This window comes from Peromyscus leucopus, chromosome 1 (assembly GCF_004664715.2).
Source record: "Peromyscus leucopus breed LL Stock chromosome 1, UCI_PerLeu_2.1, whole genome shotgun sequence".
Taxonomy (NCBI): Eukaryota; Metazoa; Chordata; class Mammalia; order Rodentia; family Cricetidae; genus Peromyscus; species Peromyscus leucopus.
This window is the reverse complement of record NC_051063.1, coordinates 30,096,352-30,118,511: the sequence shown is the minus strand read 5'-3', so window position 1 is coordinate 30,118,511 and position 22,160 is coordinate 30,096,352. Positions and strand designations below refer to the sequence as shown.

At 48.7% G+C, this 22,160-nt stretch overlaps 1 protein-coding gene across 20 annotated transcripts in view; it reads right to left on the bottom strand.

The window, feature by feature from the left end:
• Ablim1 (actin binding LIM protein 1) overlaps window positions 1–22,160 on the bottom strand; it is a 294,059-nt gene that overhangs the window by 76,797 nt on the left and 195,102 nt on the right. For 19 of the 20 annotated variants that reach the window (XM_028880968.1, XM_028880957.2, XM_028880971.2 and 16 more), the window contains exons 5-6: window positions 19,653–19,779; window positions 18,025–18,118 (exon numbers count right to left, since the gene is read on the bottom strand). In XM_028880968.1, coding sequence (XP_028736801.1) covers window positions 18,025–18,118; window positions 19,653–19,779 — 221 coding nt within the window. Of the gene's footprint in view, window positions 1–4,703; window positions 4,966–18,024; window positions 18,119–19,652; window positions 19,780–22,160 lie in introns of those variants that run through there. The other variant, XM_028880970.1, reaches the window with a different exon arrangement.

Below are 22,160 nucleotides of genomic sequence, written 5' to 3'. Positions count from 1 at the left end.
GTTTCTCTCTTTCTCTGTCTCTGTCTCTGTCTCTCTCTCTCTCGTGTGTGTGTGTGTGTGTGTGTGTGTGTGTGTGTGTGTGTGTGTGTGTGTGTGTGTGTGTGTAGGTCTTTGGGAGCTGAGTTATGGGCAGTTGTGAGCCACCTAAGGTGGATGCTAGGAACTGAACTCAGGTCCTCTGGAAGAGCAGCAAACGCTGTCAACCCGTTCTGAGTTCATGTAGCCGAGCAGTGTGTTACCAGTCTCCGCTGGCTTTGCTCTCTCTCACACAGCACCTTTCACCTGTGGGTGAAGTAACAGCTGCTGCCTATGTTTCCTCTCAGGGGCTTAGAGGCCATTTTTGTCAAAACTACTAACTCTTTATCTTGGCTTGTTCAGACATCTGATGGGTGACCCTTTCGGGTCAGGAACAAAAAATACTCTATGCCTAGATCGTGGTGATGCCTGCCTTTTCTGAACATGACTTTGGTGAAGAGCAATGAGGACTGATTGTGTCTACAGATGACTAATAACACCCCCCACACACACATACACAGACACACATGCTCTGTGAGTCCCACCCACATCCCCACACCAGGTCTCTGCTTTACCTAGAGCATCCTGGGAACAAAATCTCTGTGACAAAATTCAGTGTCTCTGTGACTGACACAAGTGCAGTGTGAGTGAGAGTGAGTGTGAGTGTGTGAGTAACAGTGAGTGTGAGTGAGTGTGTGAGTGTGAGTGAGTAACACAGGCCTGGCTCTGGAAAGACTCACACTCAGGGCTTGGCTGTCTGCGAACTGAAGCGGGAGCCTAAGTTGATCTACCATTTCTTAATTCTCACTTCAACATCTTTACTAAACCCCACACAGCCTGGGAAAGTTCTGAGTCCAGACCATCGGCACACCCCATATCTCAGCACCTGCCTCAGAAGATGAGGAACTCGTAGTGAGGCCACCTGACCCCACAGCGTTTCTCAGTCCTGAGACTCCACACCAGTGTGAGAAGGAAACATGGTCAAGCTTCCTCAGGCTGACAGTTTCTGAGGGGATGTGAAGATTCGCCTTTGCATCGGGTCCTTTGGGGTTCATATGCTTTGCATCTCACCGAAGCCAGAGGCAGCGTTAGCCTGCGGGGCTTTCAGTATCAGCAGAAATTCAATTTCTGGGCCTCATGAATAGAATCTATCAGCTTTCTTCCCTTCCAAATTCTACACCCCACAGACCCACTTCCTCTGCATTCTTCAAAGTGTCTGATTGCCTCTCAAGCAGAACACCTGCCCACAATGGGACTAGATCGGTCCTTCTGAAGAAATGCACAGCCCAGACCCGCAGACACACCTAGTACATGAGAGTTCTGGAACAATCGCTCAAAGCACGATGCTTCTGGTGTAGAGAATGTTAAAATCAAAGATCTGGAGAGGCCTGGGGAGTAGTCTCACTGCCTTCCCTACCTCCCATCTTAACCACTCTATTCTTCCTCTCACAGAGCGACTCGCCTTTCTTCTCTCAGCCAAAGCCTGCCATAAAAGCTTGAGCTATTGCTCTGGCCTCCACTCTCTGTGTGGGAGCTGGCCATAAAGACATTCTAGGAGCAATCTCCCTGGGGCCAGAGGTGTCCTGCCCTACACCAGGAGGAAAGGATGCTCAGAGCCCAGAAGCATCTGGGAAGCCAGGTCTTACCTGCTCCTTTCATTAGACAGATGTGTTTGGTTGTCATACTGTACACAGTTGTCCATTCTCCACCACAACAAAGCATAAAGATGGAGTTTCCCTAAGGTCTTGGGACATTCATTTTCAAATAGACTGTGTCATATAAAACTTTAACTAAATAAATTTGTTGTGGATTTTGTTAGGGAGTGTTGGCTGGGACTCTTATAATAAGCAACCAAGATTTCACTCACACCTTTTTCAGTCCTGTACAGACATCCAAGCTTCCTGCAGGCCAAGCTCCTGGGTGGTCTCTCCCAGGGTCATTGACTGCTGAATGCACCTGTGCTATGCCCTAAGGGCACATGATCTAAAATATTAAAGCTCTCTGCACTTGCGGACCTGAGGTCTAGTGAGTGGGGACGAATTTTACTAAGGAAGAAATGTTTTGAGGAGCACATATGACGTATGACACACCGGTACCTCCAGGTGGAGGTAAATACATTTATTTTTCAGTCAAAAACAGAATTTGATGATAATACCATGGCCTAGTCCCAGCGCTGTGGCTAAGAATGGATTCCAGCAAACCGAGGCGGCCCAGCTCCCTGTCCTAACTTCGATGGAGCAGCATGTGCTATCTTGACTGGTCAGCTGCTCATGGAAATCACAACCACACCTTGTTCCTTTGAGAAACACCATAAAATGTGGCAAACACAGCTTCTAAGAGACAGCCATCTCACAAGACTGAGTATACAGCTAGGAAATTTACAGCTACTGCCGGGGCGTGGGGCTGTCCAAAACCGCTGAACGATAACAAGGCCGGACACTGTTTCAGATGTTTGGACCTGTATTTGTGAAGTGTAAATCTTTGGGAGCAAACAAACAGTAGCATGTGCTACAGGTATAAGAAACCTTAATGGGCCAAAAATTTCCTGCTGCTGACTTCCTTGTTACCGGTGAAGTAGAAAAAAGGCTATGAACAGTAGTTCCTTGACAAAAACAGTCAGGGTCAATTCCCCTCAAAAAACTAGAGTTTGAGATCTCCTGAGATGGGGGTGGGGAGTCTGGGGGGTTGGGAGATGAAAACATTCATGTGCAAGTTCCAGAAGTAAAAAACAAACCAACCACCCAAAACCAGACAAACAAATGAAAGCCTAAGGTTTGCCTAGACACACCCAACACCCACACATCAAAACACCTTTATCTGCAGAATGAATAAGCTGTGGGCGACCCTTGCTTTGTAGAATGGGTTACTGCGTGAGTTTCTTTTCCTTTTTAAATAGTAGTTCCCAGGATGCACGTAAGATATATGCCTGACTTCTAGACAACCACAACACTGACAAAATACTGGAGAGTATTTTGTGTCTCTCTCTCTCTCTCTCTCTCTCTCTCTCTCTCTCTCTCTCTCTCTCTCTCTCTCTCTCACACACACACACACACACACACACACACACACACACACACACACCTGCAAATAAAGGCCAGACAAACCCAGACCAAAATGATCAGGTGAAAACGTCAATCCAGTTACTCTCCTTGGACTGTGCAGAACTCCCGCAGGTGCCGGGCACCTCTCCCATCCCTCCCATTCTGACAGGCAGCAAGGAGGCCTCAGAGGAGGGTTCTCCAGAGTAGAGACTCCCAACCAGGCGCTGGAGCCCCACGGGGAGCCTCTGACAATGTCTGGAGGCATCTGAGGTTGTGGCTCGGGAGGGAGGGAGGTGCTATCGTCACCTGACAAGTACAGACCAAACCTGATTTTAAACATCCCTCAGGACAGTCTCAGCCACAAAGAATGACTCCATCCAAAATGTCAGCAGTGCAAAGGCTGAAAAGCCTTGGTCTGAAGGGCTCTGTGGACTGGAGGCACATTACCAGCCCAGGTGGCTCTGCCTGCTATGTCCTTTCAGATGAGCCTCAGCAGGCTGGAGGGGGAAGCCCTTTGTGGCCCTGGTGCCACATTCCCTGTGGCTGTTAGATGAACTACTGACCCATGAAAATGCCTAAGTAACCCACTTAAAACATCTGCTCACAGCTTCCATTCACAGCTCTACAAGAGGCCAGGCACAAAAGCCTTCTCAAAAGTAATTCATGCCAACGAGCCTGGCAAAATCAGCTACTCGAAGCACCTCGCGACCCGACCAGCCTTTTGATCCATTACAGAATAGCAACAATTATATTTTAATTAGTTATTTTTCATTTGCTTGTCAGAACGTGTTTGGGTAATCTAAACAACTTCATATCCTCTTAACATTCCTCTGCAGCCTCGGAACAGCTCAAATTTCTTCTGAGTCTCGACCCTCACTCATCCCGGGAGCTCTCCCCGATTTCTATCAGAGTTGGGATAACTTTCTCATCTCATTTCCTCTTCAGAGTCAGCACAACACACTTTAAAACATTTCCCTCCCCACACAAAATATAATAAACTTTTGAATACAACTGCACCAGCAGCTGGGGTTTTAGAAAAACTATTTTTATTACGAAGACCGGACTTTTCTCAGTGCCTGCCCAAAGGTGGCGGGAGGTCACACCCGAGCTGAAACAAATAAGAATACTATCCAAACATATTGATCTTCATTGACAGTCATGGGGGACTCACTAAAGAAGAGCATTCACACATTGCAGTAACCAGTACAATAGGGTTTCATGTCACCTTCACGACCAAATACCCTCAACCGCGACTCTGAAGTCCTCTCTTTCTCAAAAGCAAATTCCTCAGGCAGAGTTCTGCACGCGCGCGCGCACAAAACCAAGCCAAAAGCCTAAAACGTTTTTTTTTTTAATCCTCAGGAGTAATTGCACCCACACACAGCTCCTCTTTTTAAGTCACCACCCTCTGCTGCACTCTGGCAGGACCCGTCTAGTCTCTTTAGAGCTCTATGTCTGAGAGATGGTCCATGGTTCAACTGTGCAGCATCAGAAAAAACAAGAAATAAAATGCATTTCAGGATAATAGAAGCCTCTGTGGCTACCATGCAGCCCACAATATGTGGAGGTTCCCAGTGGCTCCCAAGCTTGCCCAGAAGCCAGAACCGCCTCCCCAGGCAAAGGACACCTCTGCAATGCCTACTTTACCTCGTGCCAGGGTTCCTGAGGGTTTGATCCTGTTCCTCAGCTCTCCTGGGCAGAACTCCTCTGGGCTGCGAGCTCAGAACCCTCTGGAGATGCCAGACCTCAGCCGAGTAGACTGAGGCCCCTGCCTGGCTGGCTTACACACCAGGCTTCACTGAGAAGCTAGGCTGCAGCCACGCGCATCTCTCCAGAGACTCACACAGGAAACTAGAACAGTTGTGGCAGGCTTGTGAGTGAGTCCGCTGAACGCCTCCTCTCCTTGCTTCACTGACTAAACACACCACGATGGGCCAGTCCATGTTCCAGGAAAGGAGGGGGGTTGACATTCTTTCTTTTGTTAACTGCAGGTGAGGAAAGTACCATTTCTCCACAGCCGCCCACAATTAACTGCGTTGTAAATCTGACAGTAATGGTCCCCCAGGCTGGCCTTGAAGTGAGACTCTTGCTTTTAATTGTCTTTTCTTTAGATTTGGGAAGAGGGAAAGGTGAGTGTGGAGCACAGCTCGCAAGCAGCTTTCTCGTCCAAGTCGCTGCTTGGGAGACACATGTTATGAAGCTCTGTGCAAGTGAAATGAAACTGAGTTCAACTTTGGACGTGCATTCCAAACTTCAGAACTCCGCGGCGCTGGTGGACGGAAACGCCGGCTAAGGAGGACTTACTTGTCAGGCTGGCTCGGTGCGCGTGTTTACACAACTGATGCTGTGTTTACAACTTTTATTTTACATTTATTTATTTATTTATTTATTTATTTATTTATTTATTTATTTATTTATCATGTGTGTAGAAGTGCGTCATGGCGCAAGTGTGGAGGTCAGAGGGCAAGTTGCAGGACTCGGTTCTCCCCTTCCCACCATCATCAGGCTTGGCAGCAAGCCTTTCAACTGCTGAGCCCTATACTGTGCTGTGGTGTGTGTGCGAGTGCGTGCGTGCGTGTGTGTGTGTGTGTGTGTGTGTGTGTGCGCGTGTGCGTGTGTGTGTTGGGGGTGCTAAATGACTACTATGCTCTGAGCAGTTTATATATATTAACTCATTTTCAACTAAAGCGTTCTTCAGCAATCTCAGATGAACCTGTGGTGGGAAGTGAGATCATGGGCTCACGTGAACAAGCAGCTAAGCAGAAGCAGGACCGTCTCCTAGAGGAGGCAGCTCCCACTTAGGGACCCTTCCCTAGGACGGAGGCAAGGCTCTGCCTTAACTATGGTCATTTTCAACAAGACGAAGAAGACTTAGGGAAAATCAGAGAGATTCCTGGGTCATAATGACAGGTGTATCAAAAGACCCTTTTCTGTTCCTATAGGACCCCTCTAAGCTGGCTGGAAAGTCCCACCACTGCTGAGGAAATATAAAAGTTTTGGCAACGTAGCTGAGCTTAGGACACGAAGATCAAGCTATCAGGTGCACATTCTAATAACTACAGGCGTGCTCGCCAGAGCACAAGTGTGTTTTTCTTTGAAAAAGTCAAAGCCCTCCGTTACAGGGACATCTGTGGGCATCTTACCCATCATTACAGTACTCCCCCAGGCCTCTGCCCGAACCCCCTCAGCAGGCTCTCTGGGGTGGAGTCTGAGAACTGACAGAGGGCTGGAGAGACCACTCAGATGCCGCTCTGCTCTCTCCAGTTGGATTCCAGTACCCCTGTCCCGGCTCACAACCACCCGAAACTCCAAGGTCCCCTTCTAGTCCCATAGGCAGCAGTACAACACACACACACACACACACACACACACACACACACACACACACACACACGCACTTGTCGTGGTGACAGCACTTAACATGAGATTGATCCATTGCATGGTAAGTGCACGCACACTATTGTTGATAACGGACATGACCCACACACTGCATTGGAAATTCTGTACACTGTACATATGACATCCAGGTGACTCTCTCACACCTGGGATCGGAGATGATTCTTTTAACCTTGTAGTCCTAGCACCTCTAGTTTGGGACACAAAAAGCAGCCAAAGGCTTGTCAGGAGAGTGAAGGAACCTGCCCTTTCTTACGGCCCCGGTCACATGGCCGTAAGCAACCTTGGCGTTAGAGCTGGGCTCACTCCCACCCATCTTCATCCTTGCCACCTCACCTAAGCGTGTGTGATCTGTTTCTGGTCCAGAAATTACTCATTTAACCACCCCTGGGAGCTTGGGTGGGGTTTACAGAGAAAAAAATCCAAATTCTGGAGTTTCCTCACTAAAAGGATAAAAGAAGTCACTGCCATGTGGAGTTTGGAGACTCAAGAACGTCCAGGGGTGGGCAGGCCTTGAAGTGTCGCTACAAACTGCCTTTCCAACAGGCCACAGGCCCTGTTCTCGCCAGTGGACATGATTTGGAGAAAGCAGATGAGGAGAACCCAGTCAAAGGCAGAACCTATGAGAGGTGACAGAGAAGTTGATGACGGCTCCTAATTCCGTAAAGTCACCAAAGATCACCGAATCATTCTTGACACGGGTGAATTCTGCATACATAGACCGAGTATCAGTCACTGAGCAGCTGGCTAAACCTGCTCCAAGGAGACTCAGGACTGAAGCCAAGGTTGAAGGAGCAAAGGAGTCAAGCGACCTCTTCATTGTCACCCTCGATATCCGTCATCGTCACCATGAATACAGGCCTGTCAGGTTGATGGGTCGGCATTATGGAGGACAGACCTGAGGGCAGTAAGAAGTCTGCAGAAGCTGATGCTTAAACAGATTCGACTCAGGAAGGTGACGAGAGGAACATTAATGAGCAGGAAAGCAGCTAAAGAGCTGTTTGTTTTACATGCGGGGTGCTGAGAAAGTTGGAGGCATGCGATCTCCCATGTCTGTGACTGAAGGCCACAGGGAAATTCACAGGGTGAAAATGAACCACCACTACCACATTGCTAGCTGCCAGATGCTGATGAAGACTAATAGAAAATACTCTTTGGAACAACGGGAGACTGAGCTCGGGGGCATAAATGCACGTGAAATCTCAAGTTAAGCAGTTTAAGGGATTTTCATTTTCAAGCATCATCATGGCTGGTAACCAAATTTAAAAGTTACTTATTTTATATGCATGTGTTTATGGGCACCATGTACATGGAGGAGCCCCAAAAGAAGATGTTGGTCCCTGGAACTGGAGCGACAGGCAGTTGTGAGTCACCATGTGGGTGCTGGGAACAGAACCTGGGTCCTATGGAAGAGCAGCCAGTGGTCTCAACTACTGAGCCTTCATTTCAACTACTTCTTCCTTTTCTTCCTCTTCCTCCTCCTCCTCTTCTTCTCCTCTTCCTCCTTCTCCTCCTTCTTCTTCTTTATAATTTATTTAGCTTTTATTTTATGTGTATTGATGTGAAGGTGTCAGATCCCCTGGAACTGCAGTTACAGACAGTTGTGAGCCACCATGTGGGTGTTGGGAATTGAACACGGGTCCTCTGGAAAAGCAGCCAGTGCTCTACTGCTGAGCCAGCTCTCCAACCCCTTGCTCCAACTTCTTAATGGCGCATTGTAAACCATCACATATAACCACCCCAGGAGTAAATAGAGCAGGGTAGGAGGAGGAGCCAGTCTTATTAAGAAGGCACACAGGCTTATTAAAGCTATTGGCCTTTACAGAATCTGTCCCTTCCTTTGTACGTGCAAGACACGAATAATCAACAAACAAAAACATCCCGTGAGGCCCAGCATGGCAGACAGTGCCTCAGACCGCGCACTCCTTATCTGAGGTATGTCCTCGGGAGTAATTCTTATTATCCCCACTTTAGCTGAGGGCACTGAGGCAGAGCCTAAGCAATCAGCTCCCAGTGCAGCCGAAGGGATGGACTCTGAAGTGTGTGTCACACAGCCGCCCTCGTCCTCCTTCCTCACTGCGGAGTGACACCAAGTCCCCAGAGTCTAGATTCTACTTCTGTTTCCAAGATGCATACAGCCTTTTGTTTGGCTACAATGTGTCTGTCGAGACCCATTTGGGGGTCAAATGACCCTTTCACAGGGGTCATCTAAGACCACCAGAAAACACAGATATGTACATTATGATTCATAACAGTAGCAGAATTACAATTATGAAGTAACAATGAGAATAATTTGGTGGTTGGGGTCACCACAACCTGAGGACTGTGTTAAGGGGTCGTAGCATTAGGATGGTTAAGAGCCACTGGGTTACAGAGCTATGAACAGTTTGTAAGCCAGCTCCAAAGTCTGCTTTTAGGGGAAGGAATCCCTGCACCTGTTCATTCCTGCCAGGCTTGATGGGCTACGGCCCAAACCCCTTCCCTCCTGGCTAGCTGGCAGCCCAGGATCAGGTCCATCTGCTGGATTGGCACAACAAAAAGCAGGAAGTCACAGCATCCAGGAGGCCAGCAAGTGAGGTGTAACACAGAGTGGGAGGGGCCTGCTTCCAGTGCAAGAGAGACTAGAGAGGCGGCCAGGATGACCGGCTGGTCCAGGGGACCAAATGCTCCCATGCCTCCTGCAGCAACCCTCCGGTGAGCTTCGCATGGTGCCATCTTCACTAATTAGACACACTCTTGCAAAGAGGTGATGTGGACAAACACACAAGGCCAAGATGGCCCGGAGGTCACCGGGTAGGTCACCTGAGGAGACGTCTTTTGTGTCACAAGCTCTTAAGAAGGGGAGGGCATTGTGCAGACAAAATGCCCAGCACAGGAGGCAGGCTGGTAGTGACTGGGTGTGGATATGCCATCCTTGACCTGCTCAGCAGTTCCACGTGATTCATGGGGATACTCTTTCTAAAAGAGATTGGTTCCCACTGAACCTCAAAATGCAGCTTACCTTATTAAATCCAAATAGTGCTAGTCTCTGCCTTAGTTAGGGTTTCTATTGCTGTGAAGAGACACCATGACCATGGCAACTCTTATAAGGAAAAACATTCAACTGGGGTGGCTCACATTTTTAGAGGTTTAGTCAATTATCATAACGGTGCTGGAGAAGGAGCTAAGGGTCCTACATCTTGACTTGCAGGCAACAGGAAGTGGTCTGAGACACTATAGCTTAAGCATATACAAGACCTCAAAGCCCACCTCCACAGTGACACACTTCCTCCAACAAGGCCACACCTGCTCAACAAAGCCACACCTCCTAATAATGCTACTCCCTTTGGGGACCATTTTCTTTCAAACCACCACAACCACACATATGCAATGCCTGTAAAGGCCAGAAGAGGGCATCATATCTCCCTAGCATTGGAGTTACAGACATTTAAGAATCACTATGACAGTGCTGTGGATTTTACCTGGGTCCTCTGGAGGAGCAGCCAGTGCTCTTAACTGCAAAGCCGTCTCTATAGTCTCCCTTCCCTCCCTCAGAATTTTGAGACAGTCTTCTATGCAGCCCTGGTTTCTGGAACTCTTTATGTAGACCAGGTTGGTGTTGTAGAATATTATTTTAAGGTGTATTACTTTTGTTTATGCTGCATTTGTTTAACTCTGTGAAGCTGTGTTACTGTGCCTGTCTAAAACACCTGATGATCTAATAAAGAGCTGAATGGCCAATAGAGAGGCAGGAGAGAGAAACAGGTGGGGCTGGCAGGCAGAGAGAATAAATAGAAGGAGAAATGTGGGAGGAAGAAAAGTAGCCAGAGAAGGAGGAGGACATCAGGGGCCAGCCACCCAGCTACACAGCAAGTCATGGAGTAAGATTTACAGAAGAGAAAAGGAAAAGCCCAGAGGCAAAAGGTAGACAGGATAATATAAGTTAAAGGAAGCTGGCTAGACACTAAGCCAAGCTAAGGCCGGGCATTCATGGTAAGAATAAGAGTCTGTGTGTGATTTATTTGGGAGCTGGGTGGCAGAACCCCAGAGAGAGTAAAACAAACAATAACTGGCCTTGAACTAGGAGATCTGCCTGCCCCTCTACCCAAAGTCCTAGGATTAAAAGTGTGTATCAACATGCTGGCAGGGAAATATTTTTAAATAACAGTTCTTAAGCTTAAAACCTGATGGAGTCAGATAAGAAAACAGTGCATTGTTTTATAATAACGTGGCTTAAACTGAACAGTAAACTCAAATCATATGTTTAAAATCAAATAAAGGTAAGGAAAATGTCCAATTGACTTAATTCTCTGAAGTTAAAAATCACTCTCAAAAACAAAACATCTTTTCAACTCAAGATAAATACAAATTCTTTTCAAACTGTCATTTCCGGACAAGGAAGCTCCTCATTTGTTCTGACAGGAAATGGGGTGAGTTTTCCATAAATATCAAATCTTTACTGCTGTGAACAGTCTTTGGTTCCCCTGGCAACACACTTCCTCCAGAGTCAAAGCCAGAAGACAGTGAGTGGCTTGGGGTGGGGTGAGGCCAGACACGTTCTCCTCAAGCCATTTACCATGTTCAGTGATATATACTCCACGTGGGGCAACTCCCACGCCAACAAGGAAGGGGTGAAGTTATTCTTTGGGAACAGTGTCAGGACGGACACAGCACAGGCCCTGTGTTGAGTTTAAACTCAAGGTCACTTTCCATTCAAGACGACATCAGTTGCCTCCTCCAAGATCAGGGGCCCTGTGCCTCCTGGGCTACAAAGATGACATCGGCAAGTTCAAGCCAACCTGGGCTACAAAGATGACGTCGGCAAGTTCAAGCCAGCCTGGGCTACAAAGATGACGACATCAGCAAACATGATATCATGTGACCCTCATTTTGTGCCTTTCTGCTCTCAGGCCTGCCTGGTTAAACTGTGAGAGAATGACGGTGGGAGAAAGACAGAGCACAGGCAGGAAAGACAGCAACTGATCTGGCCAGGGTGTGTGTGTGTGTGTGTTTTGTGATATGTGTGTATATCCAAGTGTGTGCTTCTTTTTGTCCCTTTAACATTCCAGAGTCATTTGTAGACACAGAGTAACAGTATCCCATCTGTCATCTGATGTCCTTGCAAAGGGAGCAGATATGTTTGTTTATACACATGCATATGTGTACATTCACGGGGAGGTGCAAATTAGGTATCACGAAATTCACATTATTAAAATACGCACTTCAGCATTTTGTAATATATTGACAAAATCATGCAATTATTACCACTGTCTACCTCTGGGATGTTTTCAGCTCTCCTCCCCTCCTCCCCAAACCAAGAAGCCCATCACCAGACACTGCCCACTTCCTTCTTCTCCCAGTCCTGGAAACCATGAAACGACTTTCTGTCTCTGTCCATTTGCCTGTTCTACATAGTTCACACAAATAGCATCATAGGACCCACGATCTTTTGTGACTTGTTTCTTTCCTTAACTAACTTTGAGTGTTCTCAAGTTTTATTCATGGTGTAATATGAATCAGTATTTCGTTCTTTTACACGGCCAGGTAGTATTCCATTATGAGGGTATACTGCTATCTGCTTAACCCATTTACAATGAAACCATTTCAATCCACGTACGGTAGAATAGTAGCATCCTATAGTCCCCCTGTTCCTGAAACTGAGGTGGACACACTGCTTGAACCCATCAGTTCAACCCCATCTTGGGCAACACAGCAAGACCCCATCTCCAAAGGAGAACAAAAAATAGGAAGCCATTTTTCTAGTTCTAGCCATCCATCAATAGTCTGAAATGAGGGAATGTGACCAGTGTCCTGTTTTCATCTTGTCTCGTGAGATCTTCCAGAATATCTGTGAATCCGGGAAGAATCCCAGGCTAGAGCTCTGTGAAGAAAATGAACCCTCAGACTGGAGACATCATTATTTATCTGCATTATTTTCTGACAGCCATGCCAGGTGGCCAGGTAGCCTACAGCTGACTAAGTCAAAACACCCTTAGGTCTGAGTCCACAGAGACACAACAGACTGTGAGCAAGGGGGCATCAGACTGGTAAAAACCATGAACTAGCAAACGTGTCTCGAGCGCAGGTGTAACGGGATGGCTAACGAGACGGGCCACTCGCTCCAGCAGGAACAGTAATTTACGTTCTTCAGCACGCTATACTTCAGGGCCAGTTATGGGACTGTGGGTGGCTGTGCACGAATGTGTACATGCTCCCACGTGTCCCCATCTTCTGAGAATCAAGAGACCTGTTTTCTAATTTCAGTCTGTTGCTAATTAGTTCCAGATTCCCAGCACGAGGTAGCTGCTTCTATAAATGGAGGTCAGTAGTGACGGCCTTGACCACTTTACAGGCCTGCTGTGAGAATTAAATATTTATGAGATTACCTGTAAATGTTAAAAAATATTATAAAAAGTCAGGACACCGTGGTGGCTCCCTGTCCCCTGGGTCACAGAACATCAACAGAGGGACTCGATCCTTTTCCCTTCCCCAATTCTCAAAAATATTTTTGCCCATAAAAAGTTTTTTTTTAAAAAAAAAAAAGAGCCCAAATTGGTCTGAAGACAGAACAGGCAGGACAGACAGGGTGGCATTTACTTCCGGCAAGGTGTGGACCATCGTCACTCCTGCCGGGCCTGTGCTGACACACAGAACAAGAAAGGAAGAGCTCGGCACTGTCACACTCCTTCCTGCAAAGCACGAAGGTGATGACCAGCCCTGCTGTGTGAATGCCATGGGAGAACCTATGGCATTTCTCTCCCCAGGTGACAGGCTAGTCCAAAGCAAGACCAGCTCATGGTGTGAAAAACCTGCCTAAAATACCCACAACCAGCAAGGATGGGACAAGTTTCTAATGTGACTTAGGCATTCACCCCTACTCCTTTGTGAAAAAGCAGTTTTTTAATCAGTTAAAAAGCCAGCTAAAACAAAACCACTGGTTTTTAATCCTCTGGAGAATCCAGGGAAAGGATTTGACTGAATCCTGTTGACTCCATTTCCCACATACCAGGAGCTGAGCAGGAGGGGTTTAAAAGCAAGCCTAAATCCCATCCAAATTAACCCAGCAAGCCAGGACGGGGCCCTACAGATTTACACGGAGAGGCAGGGGGCCCTAATGGAGTCTCACTAGGGCCAGATTCTTCAGCAGCTCCTTCAGTGGCGCATGGTCCCCAGCAGAGCCCCAAGGAAACAGGCATCACCACACATTCTGGAAAGACCAGATCCAACCAGCAGGTGTTGACTGATGGGAGGAAGATCAGGAAAGGGAAGCCTGGGTGACCTAAACAAGGACAGCAGAGACTGTTTCCCACCCCTGTGGTGAGAACCAGGACACAGCTTCTGCCTGGCTCCTTCCAGAAGGGACAGAAGAATGTCCCTGGGGACAGCAGCCTGCAGGTGTCTCCTTAGGGAAGGAACATAGGCACGGAACAATGGCTGGGGCCGTTTGTTTTAAATGGACCAAGAGAGTGAGAAGGACCTCCCTGGGGTGGTGGGGTGTCAGGGATGGCATTAGAGAGAAGGAGAGATGGGGGAGCCCAGGACTGAAGGAGGGGACACAGGACGAGTCCTTTCCCTTTGCCCTGAAGACTGTTTACAGTTTGTTTGCTGACCTCAAGAAACGATGTGCAGTTGCTTATGATGCGGGTGATGCTCAGCATCCAGAAAAGGGCTCTCTGGGAGGCAGCCACCAAAGACGAGGGAGATTTGTACAAAGGGAAGTCCCACACCCACTGACACCTGTGACTGACCTGAGCCACCTGCAGCTTCCAGATTGGGGACAGAAATGTGGAGAAGGAACAGGCAAAGCTGATTCTAAGGAGAGTTCAAAGAAGGGACTGGAGGTAGGAGGTGATCAATAAACCCTAATACCGCACTCTAATTTGCTCCTGGACTTCTTAATTAAGAGGCAGGCCATAGCCATCTTCAGAATGTCCTTTGGATATATAGGTCAATTAGTAAATACTTTTAGAAAGCTGTTACATTTCAGTTATTTTTTTGTGTCATAGGGGCATGCATGTAGAAGTCTCTCCTTCCACTATGTGGGTCCCATAGATCTAACTCAGCCATCAGGTCCAGCTTTACCCACAGAGCCATCTCACAGGCCTTGAGAACAGTTTAAGGACACACCTTTTACAACAAGACTGCTCCCAAAGACAACATCACTGCTGAAAAGTAACAGGAAGTTAGGGACAATAAAGAGAGGCACAACACAAGTCTGTGTGCCCGGACACGACAGGCCAGTCTCCAGAAGGTATCTCCAGACAAAATGAGCCACAGACTCTGAGCCCTTGGAGAACTCCCATGCTGGAAAGCACAGGGGCTTTGGGAGTCAAGCCCCCACCCGAGTCTTGGATTTAAGTGCATAATTTAATGACCTCCTAGAGATGAAACTAAGTCCCCCAGTGGGTGGGTTCCAGAGCAAGAGTAGATCCGAGGTTCCTCGTCACCTTTCTCATGAAATCTCCTGGGCTCTGCTTACCCCCTCCCCGCAGGCTGAAGAAAGGTATGAGGGTCACAGCTCTGTGGGGTGGGCTGGGCGTGTGGCTCAGCTGGCACAGCGCTTGTCTAGCACACAAAACCTTGAGTTTGATCCCCCAGCACCACATCCCCCAGGCAAGCTGATCCACTCCCGTCATCCCAGCTTCGGGAGACGACATTGGAGCATTCACAATTCACGGCCATCCTCAGCTACATAGCAAGCTTGAGGTTAGCCTGGGATATGTGAGACCCTGTCCCCGAACAATGTTTTAAAAATTCAAAAGGAACTGACAGAGGTGAGGGCAGGATGTTGTTCTGAAGGCTCCATGTCTGCGAGAGGAAGATCTCCAGGAGACACAGACACAGCCTAACTGGACAGACTGTCCTGGGGCCCTCGAAGGCATGGTGCCTCGAGGGGAACCGTACGTAGCGGCCTCGGCTCCCCTACCATGTTTACAGACCTTCCACTTTGATGCTGGGGCGACTCCTGGTTTTCTAGACTGGGGTGAGCAAAAGATACCCTCACAGAGAGTCCTGGGGGCTGGGAGTATTAACTTATTTGGAAAGGGTCTTTAGAGGCGTCATTAAGGCCTTGAGACTATTTGAGTGGCGGGCACGGCCTTCCACGAGATGATAAATGCCCTTTTAGGAGAAAGGTAGGAGGACAGCTGGGAGAGAGAAGTGATGCTGAAAAGGTGGAGAATCTGGAGATGCAGACGGACGGACGCAAGCCAAGGCCCGCCAGGAGCCTAGAGACAGGGGAGATCAGGACCAACTATGCCCCTGGCATTTGAGAGAACAATGGCCCCCATGATGCATTGTTACAAATGTCTAAACTGAGAGAATAAACTGTTTGAAGTTACTATGGCCTATGCAGAAAATAAACTCACTGATGTATGGATAAAATGAATTTAAAGTGAAGACAAGGTTTATACACTTAGCATGGTTCATCCACAGTGCCAGGAATGAGGCCGGCCCTGCTTTCTCTTGGTGACCAAGCCCAGTGACTCACCAGCAGTCACATGACTTGTGCTAACCCCTGCAGGACATTCTTCTGGTTACACACCCATCTGCAGAGGACAGAGCCTGCTGGGTGGACCCCAGATCTAAGCTGAATGTGCAAACTACTCCCAGGCTGACTGATGCTGGAGGCTTTGAAGGGAACTAAACTTTAGAGTTTGAAGCTCTAAACTCTCACGCCTCCCTGACACCTGAATGCTATTTTATAGATTCCTTCCTACAGCTGTCAAAGTAAATGTGAACACACACACACACACACACACACACACACACACACACACACAATCACACAATCACACAGGCTTTTTTCTTCCCAACTCCTTTGAGGAACACATTTCCACATAGGGACTGTAAAAACGGTTGATTCTCCTATTGCTAACATGTGATCTTAAACTTGGGTACCGAGTTCTGGATCTTCCCACCTCCCTTTCCTTACAGTACCCTCATGCCCTTCCTGGTTTGTTAAACTTTAGATTCAAGGCAAAGTTTGTGTCTTCTAAAATTCAGCGTTTTAAAAGCAGCCATCTAACGGCTCCTGGTGAATTATCAATGCCGCTGAGACACCTCTTCCACCTAGTTCCAGAGCATTTTCTTAATGGGAACCGCGTCCCGTAAGAAGTCATGATCCCTTTCTCTCCAGCCCTGAACAACCTCTGTCCACTTTCTGTTGCTAGGCATTAGGTATTACACAGTTGTGGCCTTTTGTGAGGCGCTCCATGTCTGGGTGGTCTGGTCAAATCTTCCCTGCCCGCCATCTTCACTTAGGGTTTGCCCATGGGGTAGTGGGTAGCACTGCTTCCCTTAAGGCTACAAAATAACCCGTTTTGTTCATGTGGGCATCTTCTGAGGCATAACTGAGTGGCTCCCTCTCCCTGTGCTGTCCACAGTGTGGTGGGAAATGTGTATTCACATGTGTTTGAATACGCCCAGCTGTTCTCTCCAGAGTACCCTGACACCATCCTATGATCTGCAGCCACAGCACACACATGCCTTCCCATTTCTCCTGACAAAGCCCCGGACTTCAGAACGTGACCCTGGAAGGATCCTCCCCCTGACCCTCAAGCACACCCCACCCTGCCTTCTCCTGTGCTATGCCCACGGCACGCTCTTTCTGGTCTTGTCGTGTGTCCTGTGTCCTTGCAAACTGGGCAACTCCACCTGACAGCGGTCACTTCCTCTCTCCTCTGGACAAACACGTGCAGAGTCCACGGTGACCCGCTATGTTCCACGGGAACAGCTTGTAGAGGGGATTGGGAGGTTTTCTTAACCTTTGTTGTGATATCCCCCAGAATGGCCCAGACACACCTTAAGGACGAGCAGGATGAGTGCCCCGTGTCCCTGAAATGTACTCCACTGGCTATATGGCATCAGCCCCTGAGGGGACCCCACGATGGGCTGGGAGGTCGGCAGGCTAAGGCCGCTGGGCTTCCTGGTTCTGCCCGTTCTGCACACATGCTCCACCCCAGAGAGGACGTGTGTGTGGCAACTGCTCCTTTCCCCTCCAGCTTGACTGACACCTCAAGGTCCGTGAGAAACAGGGTTTTCTCTGAACTGTAGTCCCAGAATTCCTCGCTGCAACCTCTCTCACCCCAGAGGAGTTAGCTAGGCCCAGAGGCAGGCGCTGGCACAGTAGCTGCTGAGAAAGCAGAACAAAGTCCTGGCTGGAAGCAGTCACACCTGAAGCTGACAGGCTTCCTTCAGCTCGGTCACAGGGTTCTCTGACTCACAGCAGATGCGGCTTTCTAAGGGCAGGGCAGTCAGCACCTTCCCTTCCTCTCTCAGCTCTGACTGAGCTGCTGGGGTCTACACTGGCAAACACACATGTCCAAACATAGGCGTAAACAGAGGGTCCGACACCCTCCTCTTCTAAGAAAAACATGTCTGCTTAGCTCCCAGTGAAGTCTATCCCCCTTTTCCTTTGAATTCTCCGTCATTCCAAGCTCCCCTTGGCATTTAGTGGTGAGGGCAGCAGAGCACATGGGTCCCCCCAAGACAGTCCCCTGTGGCTACCTGCCTTCCTCCTCAGGAGGAGACAAGAGGCATGAAGGGCTGTGAGGAGACCAGCAGCAGTCTGAGGGGGCCCCCTGTCACTTACCTCTAGGACTTTCCCTGTGATAAACTGGTGACAGGCTTCACACTTCACTCCAAAGAGTCCCTGGTAGTCCTTTTCACAGTATGGGGAGCCGTCCCTGAAAGACAAAGCCATGGGCTCAGGCCATGGGAGGACACCAAAGCCACAGCCAGAGAGCAAACAGCAGTTCTCCAGGCCAGACAGACAGAAACCCAGTAAATCTCTGCACAGTTACCATGGCCACTTTCTTGGCTGTCACGGAACTAAGGAGCAGAAACCCTGTACTGTTCCTCTCTTGGCAGCCCAGACAATCCTCAGAGGAGCCCAGCATTCATCTGTGCCCGAGAGGCCCGGGGCACCTTACCTCCCTTCCCACACCACCTTATCAGACTCACAGGCCCAGCAGGGCCTCCCCACAGCCTTCAAACGTCTCAGCTCCGCTCTCCCTGGCTCTGAGGGTTTGGAACATGGTTCAGCGCAGCAGTAGGACTTGACCTCAGAGCACAGTGAAGTTTCCATTTCCCGAGTGTTATTACATAGAACAGTTAAAAAGCCAGGTGAGGCCACTGTACTTATTATCTACAGTCTTCAATGTCATTTAAAAGCCAGACTCTTCTCTGGCTTGGGCTGCCAGCCAGTCATCTGCCGAGATCTTCAGTCTCGTCCCTGAGTGTTTCAGTCTGACCCAGACCTACTTTGAAACTATATTTTTGGGCTGTGGGGGCCAAGCTATCTTTGCAATTGTTTCATGGATTTATAAAATTAAATCCATTAACTATGTTTGAATTAGTTATTTAATATAACTGGATTCTTGTTTTTGACCTTTGAGACAGGGTCAGATGTGGCCAGGCTAGCCTCCAACTCTCTAAGAAGCCAAGGTCATCAGAGTGCTGTGGTTACAGTTTTTATGACCACACCCAGTTTCATCCAGTACTAGATCAGACCCAGGGTACTGTGCATGCTAGGCAACTACTCTCCCCACGGAACTACAGCCAGTCCTTTTTGGAGACCCAGCCCAGGCCTTGCACTCTCCGGGGCCTAAGCTCTCTTACCCAGCTATATGCTCATTCCCTGGTTGGGGAAATTTTCAAAAGGCATAAAAAGATAGAGAGGTAGATTCTTCCTCATTACCAGAGCACATTAAAAACAACAACAACAAAAACCAAACAAACAAATGGAAAATCCACCCAAACCCACAGATTGCTTAACTCTAATTAACCCACTGCCGCTGCCGGTGCTCTCCGATTCCATGTGGCCCCTCACCCTACTGGCTAGTGTGTGCTCTGGTCTTGCCAGGCTCAGTGCCTGGATCACATGTGTTTTGGGGGAATGCCTAAAGCCATGGAGAAGAACACTTTATTAGCTTCACATAGAAAGCAAACATAGCCAAGGAGAAATGGCTGGATGCTTAATTGATTACAAGGCAGGGTAGACCATTATGCGAACTTTGTTAATTATTAAATTGGGACACAATTAATAGTCCATTAAGTGTACCGCAGTCAGAGCACGGCAAAAGCAGAATAATCAAGTTATTTCAACACATTCTATAGCAAAAGTTCATACTGATGCAAAATGGGGACGCACTTCAGCACGCTGGAGGCTGAAGGCGGCCCTGGGAGCAGAGCCGTCCCGTGCCCTCTGGCCAGACTTACTTGCTGATGTACTCGCCGGTAAGGACCTTCCCGCAGGACTTGCACTTGAAGCAGCCCAAATGCCATTGCTTGTCCAGGGCCAGCAGTGCCTGCCCGTTCTTGATGTCCCTTCCGCAGCCAGCGCAGTCTGGAAGAGAGCAGCAGCCCACAGTCACCGCCATCCCCCTGCGAAGTCCAAGGAGGGGCAAGCCCTCCACCCACAGTGCAGCCTGATCTCCCAGTCACTATGTCCTCAAGCATTCCTTCATTTCTCTGTATAAAATCTTCTCTAGCAAATCCCCCAGGACCTGTCCTCACGTGGCAAGGCAGCTGCTCAAACCTCATTGGATCTCCTCAGATGGATGGGATGTCCTTCACCTCTTAGCTCCTCAGGAGTTAGGTACCCTTTGGGGTCCAGCTGGCCTAGAGGCCATTTAATTATAGCGTCTTGGCTAGGACATGGAGAAAGCACTCACAGGCTTTCATTTAATTGAGGACACATGTGAATCAGCTCAGCGTGTGTGTGCTGGGAGCCCTGCTCACCACTGTGTGTGGTTCTTGGAGCTCTGACCACCAGCCTCATCTATGCGATAGGATTCTACTTCTTCATCTACCTAACCCAGCCTTTTGACTATTTAACTCCTTAGCCTTCACCTGTCCTTGGCAGATTCCTGAGGCACACGTGTGTTTGTTACTTTTCTCACTGATGTAACAAAAAGCCTGGCAAACACAACTTAAGGAAGCAAGGCTTTATCCTGACGACACTGCCCCTGGTGGCGGGGATTGCATGGCAGCTGGCCACAAGGCACTGCAGCCAGGGAGCAGAGGGAGATGCTGGGTCACACTGCAGCCAGGGAGCAGAGGGAGATGCTGGGTCACACTGCATCAGGGAGGAGGGAGATGCTGGGTCACACTGCAGCCAGGGAGGAGGGAGATGCTGGGTCACACTGCAGCAGGGAGCAGAGGGAGATGCTGGGTCACACTGCAGCCAGGGAGGAGGGAGATAGATGCTGGGTCACACTGCAGCTAGAGAGCAGAGGGAGATGCTGGGTCACACTGCAGCTAGAGAGGAGGGAGATGCTAGGTCACACTGCAGCAGGGAACAGAGGGAGATGCTGGGTCACACTGCATCAGGGAGCAGAGGGAGATGCTGGGTCACACTGCATCAGGGAGCAGAGGGAGATGCTGGGTCACACTGCAGCAGGGAGCAGAGGGAGATGCTGGGTCACACTGCAGCCAGGGAGCAGAGGGAGATGCTGGGTCACACTGCAGCCAGGGAGGAGGGAGATGCTGGGTCACACTGCAGCCAGGGAGCAGAAGGAGAAGGCTGGGGTTGAGCTTTTTATGTTGCTCAGGATCCCTGCCGTGGAATAGGGTAGATCTTCCCACCTCAATCAACCCATTCTAGAAAATCCCTCACAGTCATACCCAGAGGTCTGTCTTCTTGGGGAGTCTAGATCCTGTCAAGCTATCAATCAATATTGACCATCACAATATGGCCGAGTATGAGCATTGGAATTAGCTGGTCCGGTCCTGCACCTGGATCCTGCCTGTCAAAAGTGGTCCTTTAACAATATTTGCTGTTACTTGAGTTGCTGTGATCATGTAGATTATTTCATACTCTACGATGTTAGGGAGGTGAACACATATGTGTTAACCCAGAAACATGTAAACGGAAGAGTTATTTGTAATGTAACATCAACAAACATTCAAAATCCATGTGTCTGAGACAACAGCAGCAAGCGTCACCAGCTGTTTCGCCACGTGTCCTAACAAACAAGACTAACAGGAAAAAGCAGTGTCCAGGCAAGGGCACTCAGTGGCCACGTTCAGAATCAGACAGAGACATGCCCCCTCCCGTACAGAGCGGCCAAACAGCCCCCTCTCCGGCTCACCTGTAACTGCCTCCTTTGGCAAGGGCACTTCTAGACTAGCTTCCCCTCTCCTCCTGGACCCTGGAGTGACCCTGCTCAGGCCTCAACCCTGAACATACCCCCTGAATCCATCCAGAGATGGCTCTGGTTTTTATGGGTCCCTCCTTGCCTCAGCAACTTAGCTTACCCTGTTTCTTTGACCGCAGGTATTTCTGGGCATCTTGGCCAGCAGGTTTTTACTATATAAATACATTTACAGAAGTTCCCCTCTCCCCCGCCTCTCTCTCTCTCTCTCTCTCTCTCTCTCTCTCTCTCTCTCTCTCTCTCTTTCTCTCTCTCTCTCTGTGCATGTGTGTGTGCTTTCTAACTCAATGTACTTTAAAAAGAACCCTGGTGCAGAAAGGGATGTGGGTGTTCCTTTCCCAGAATAGAATGTTTCTGGAGAAAACCATAAATTCTTAAGAAACTGCCCACTGTGGAGGATGGCTTCACTTGTCTGCTCCTATGATCTGTGTTGTTTGTTTTCTTAACCACTAAAATGTGAAAAATTGAAAATATGTATCTATAAAGTTAAAATGTAAATTCAGAATATTAGGATTAGAATTCCCTTCCTTAAAGATTTATTTACTTCTATGTATGTGTGCACCTAGCTGCA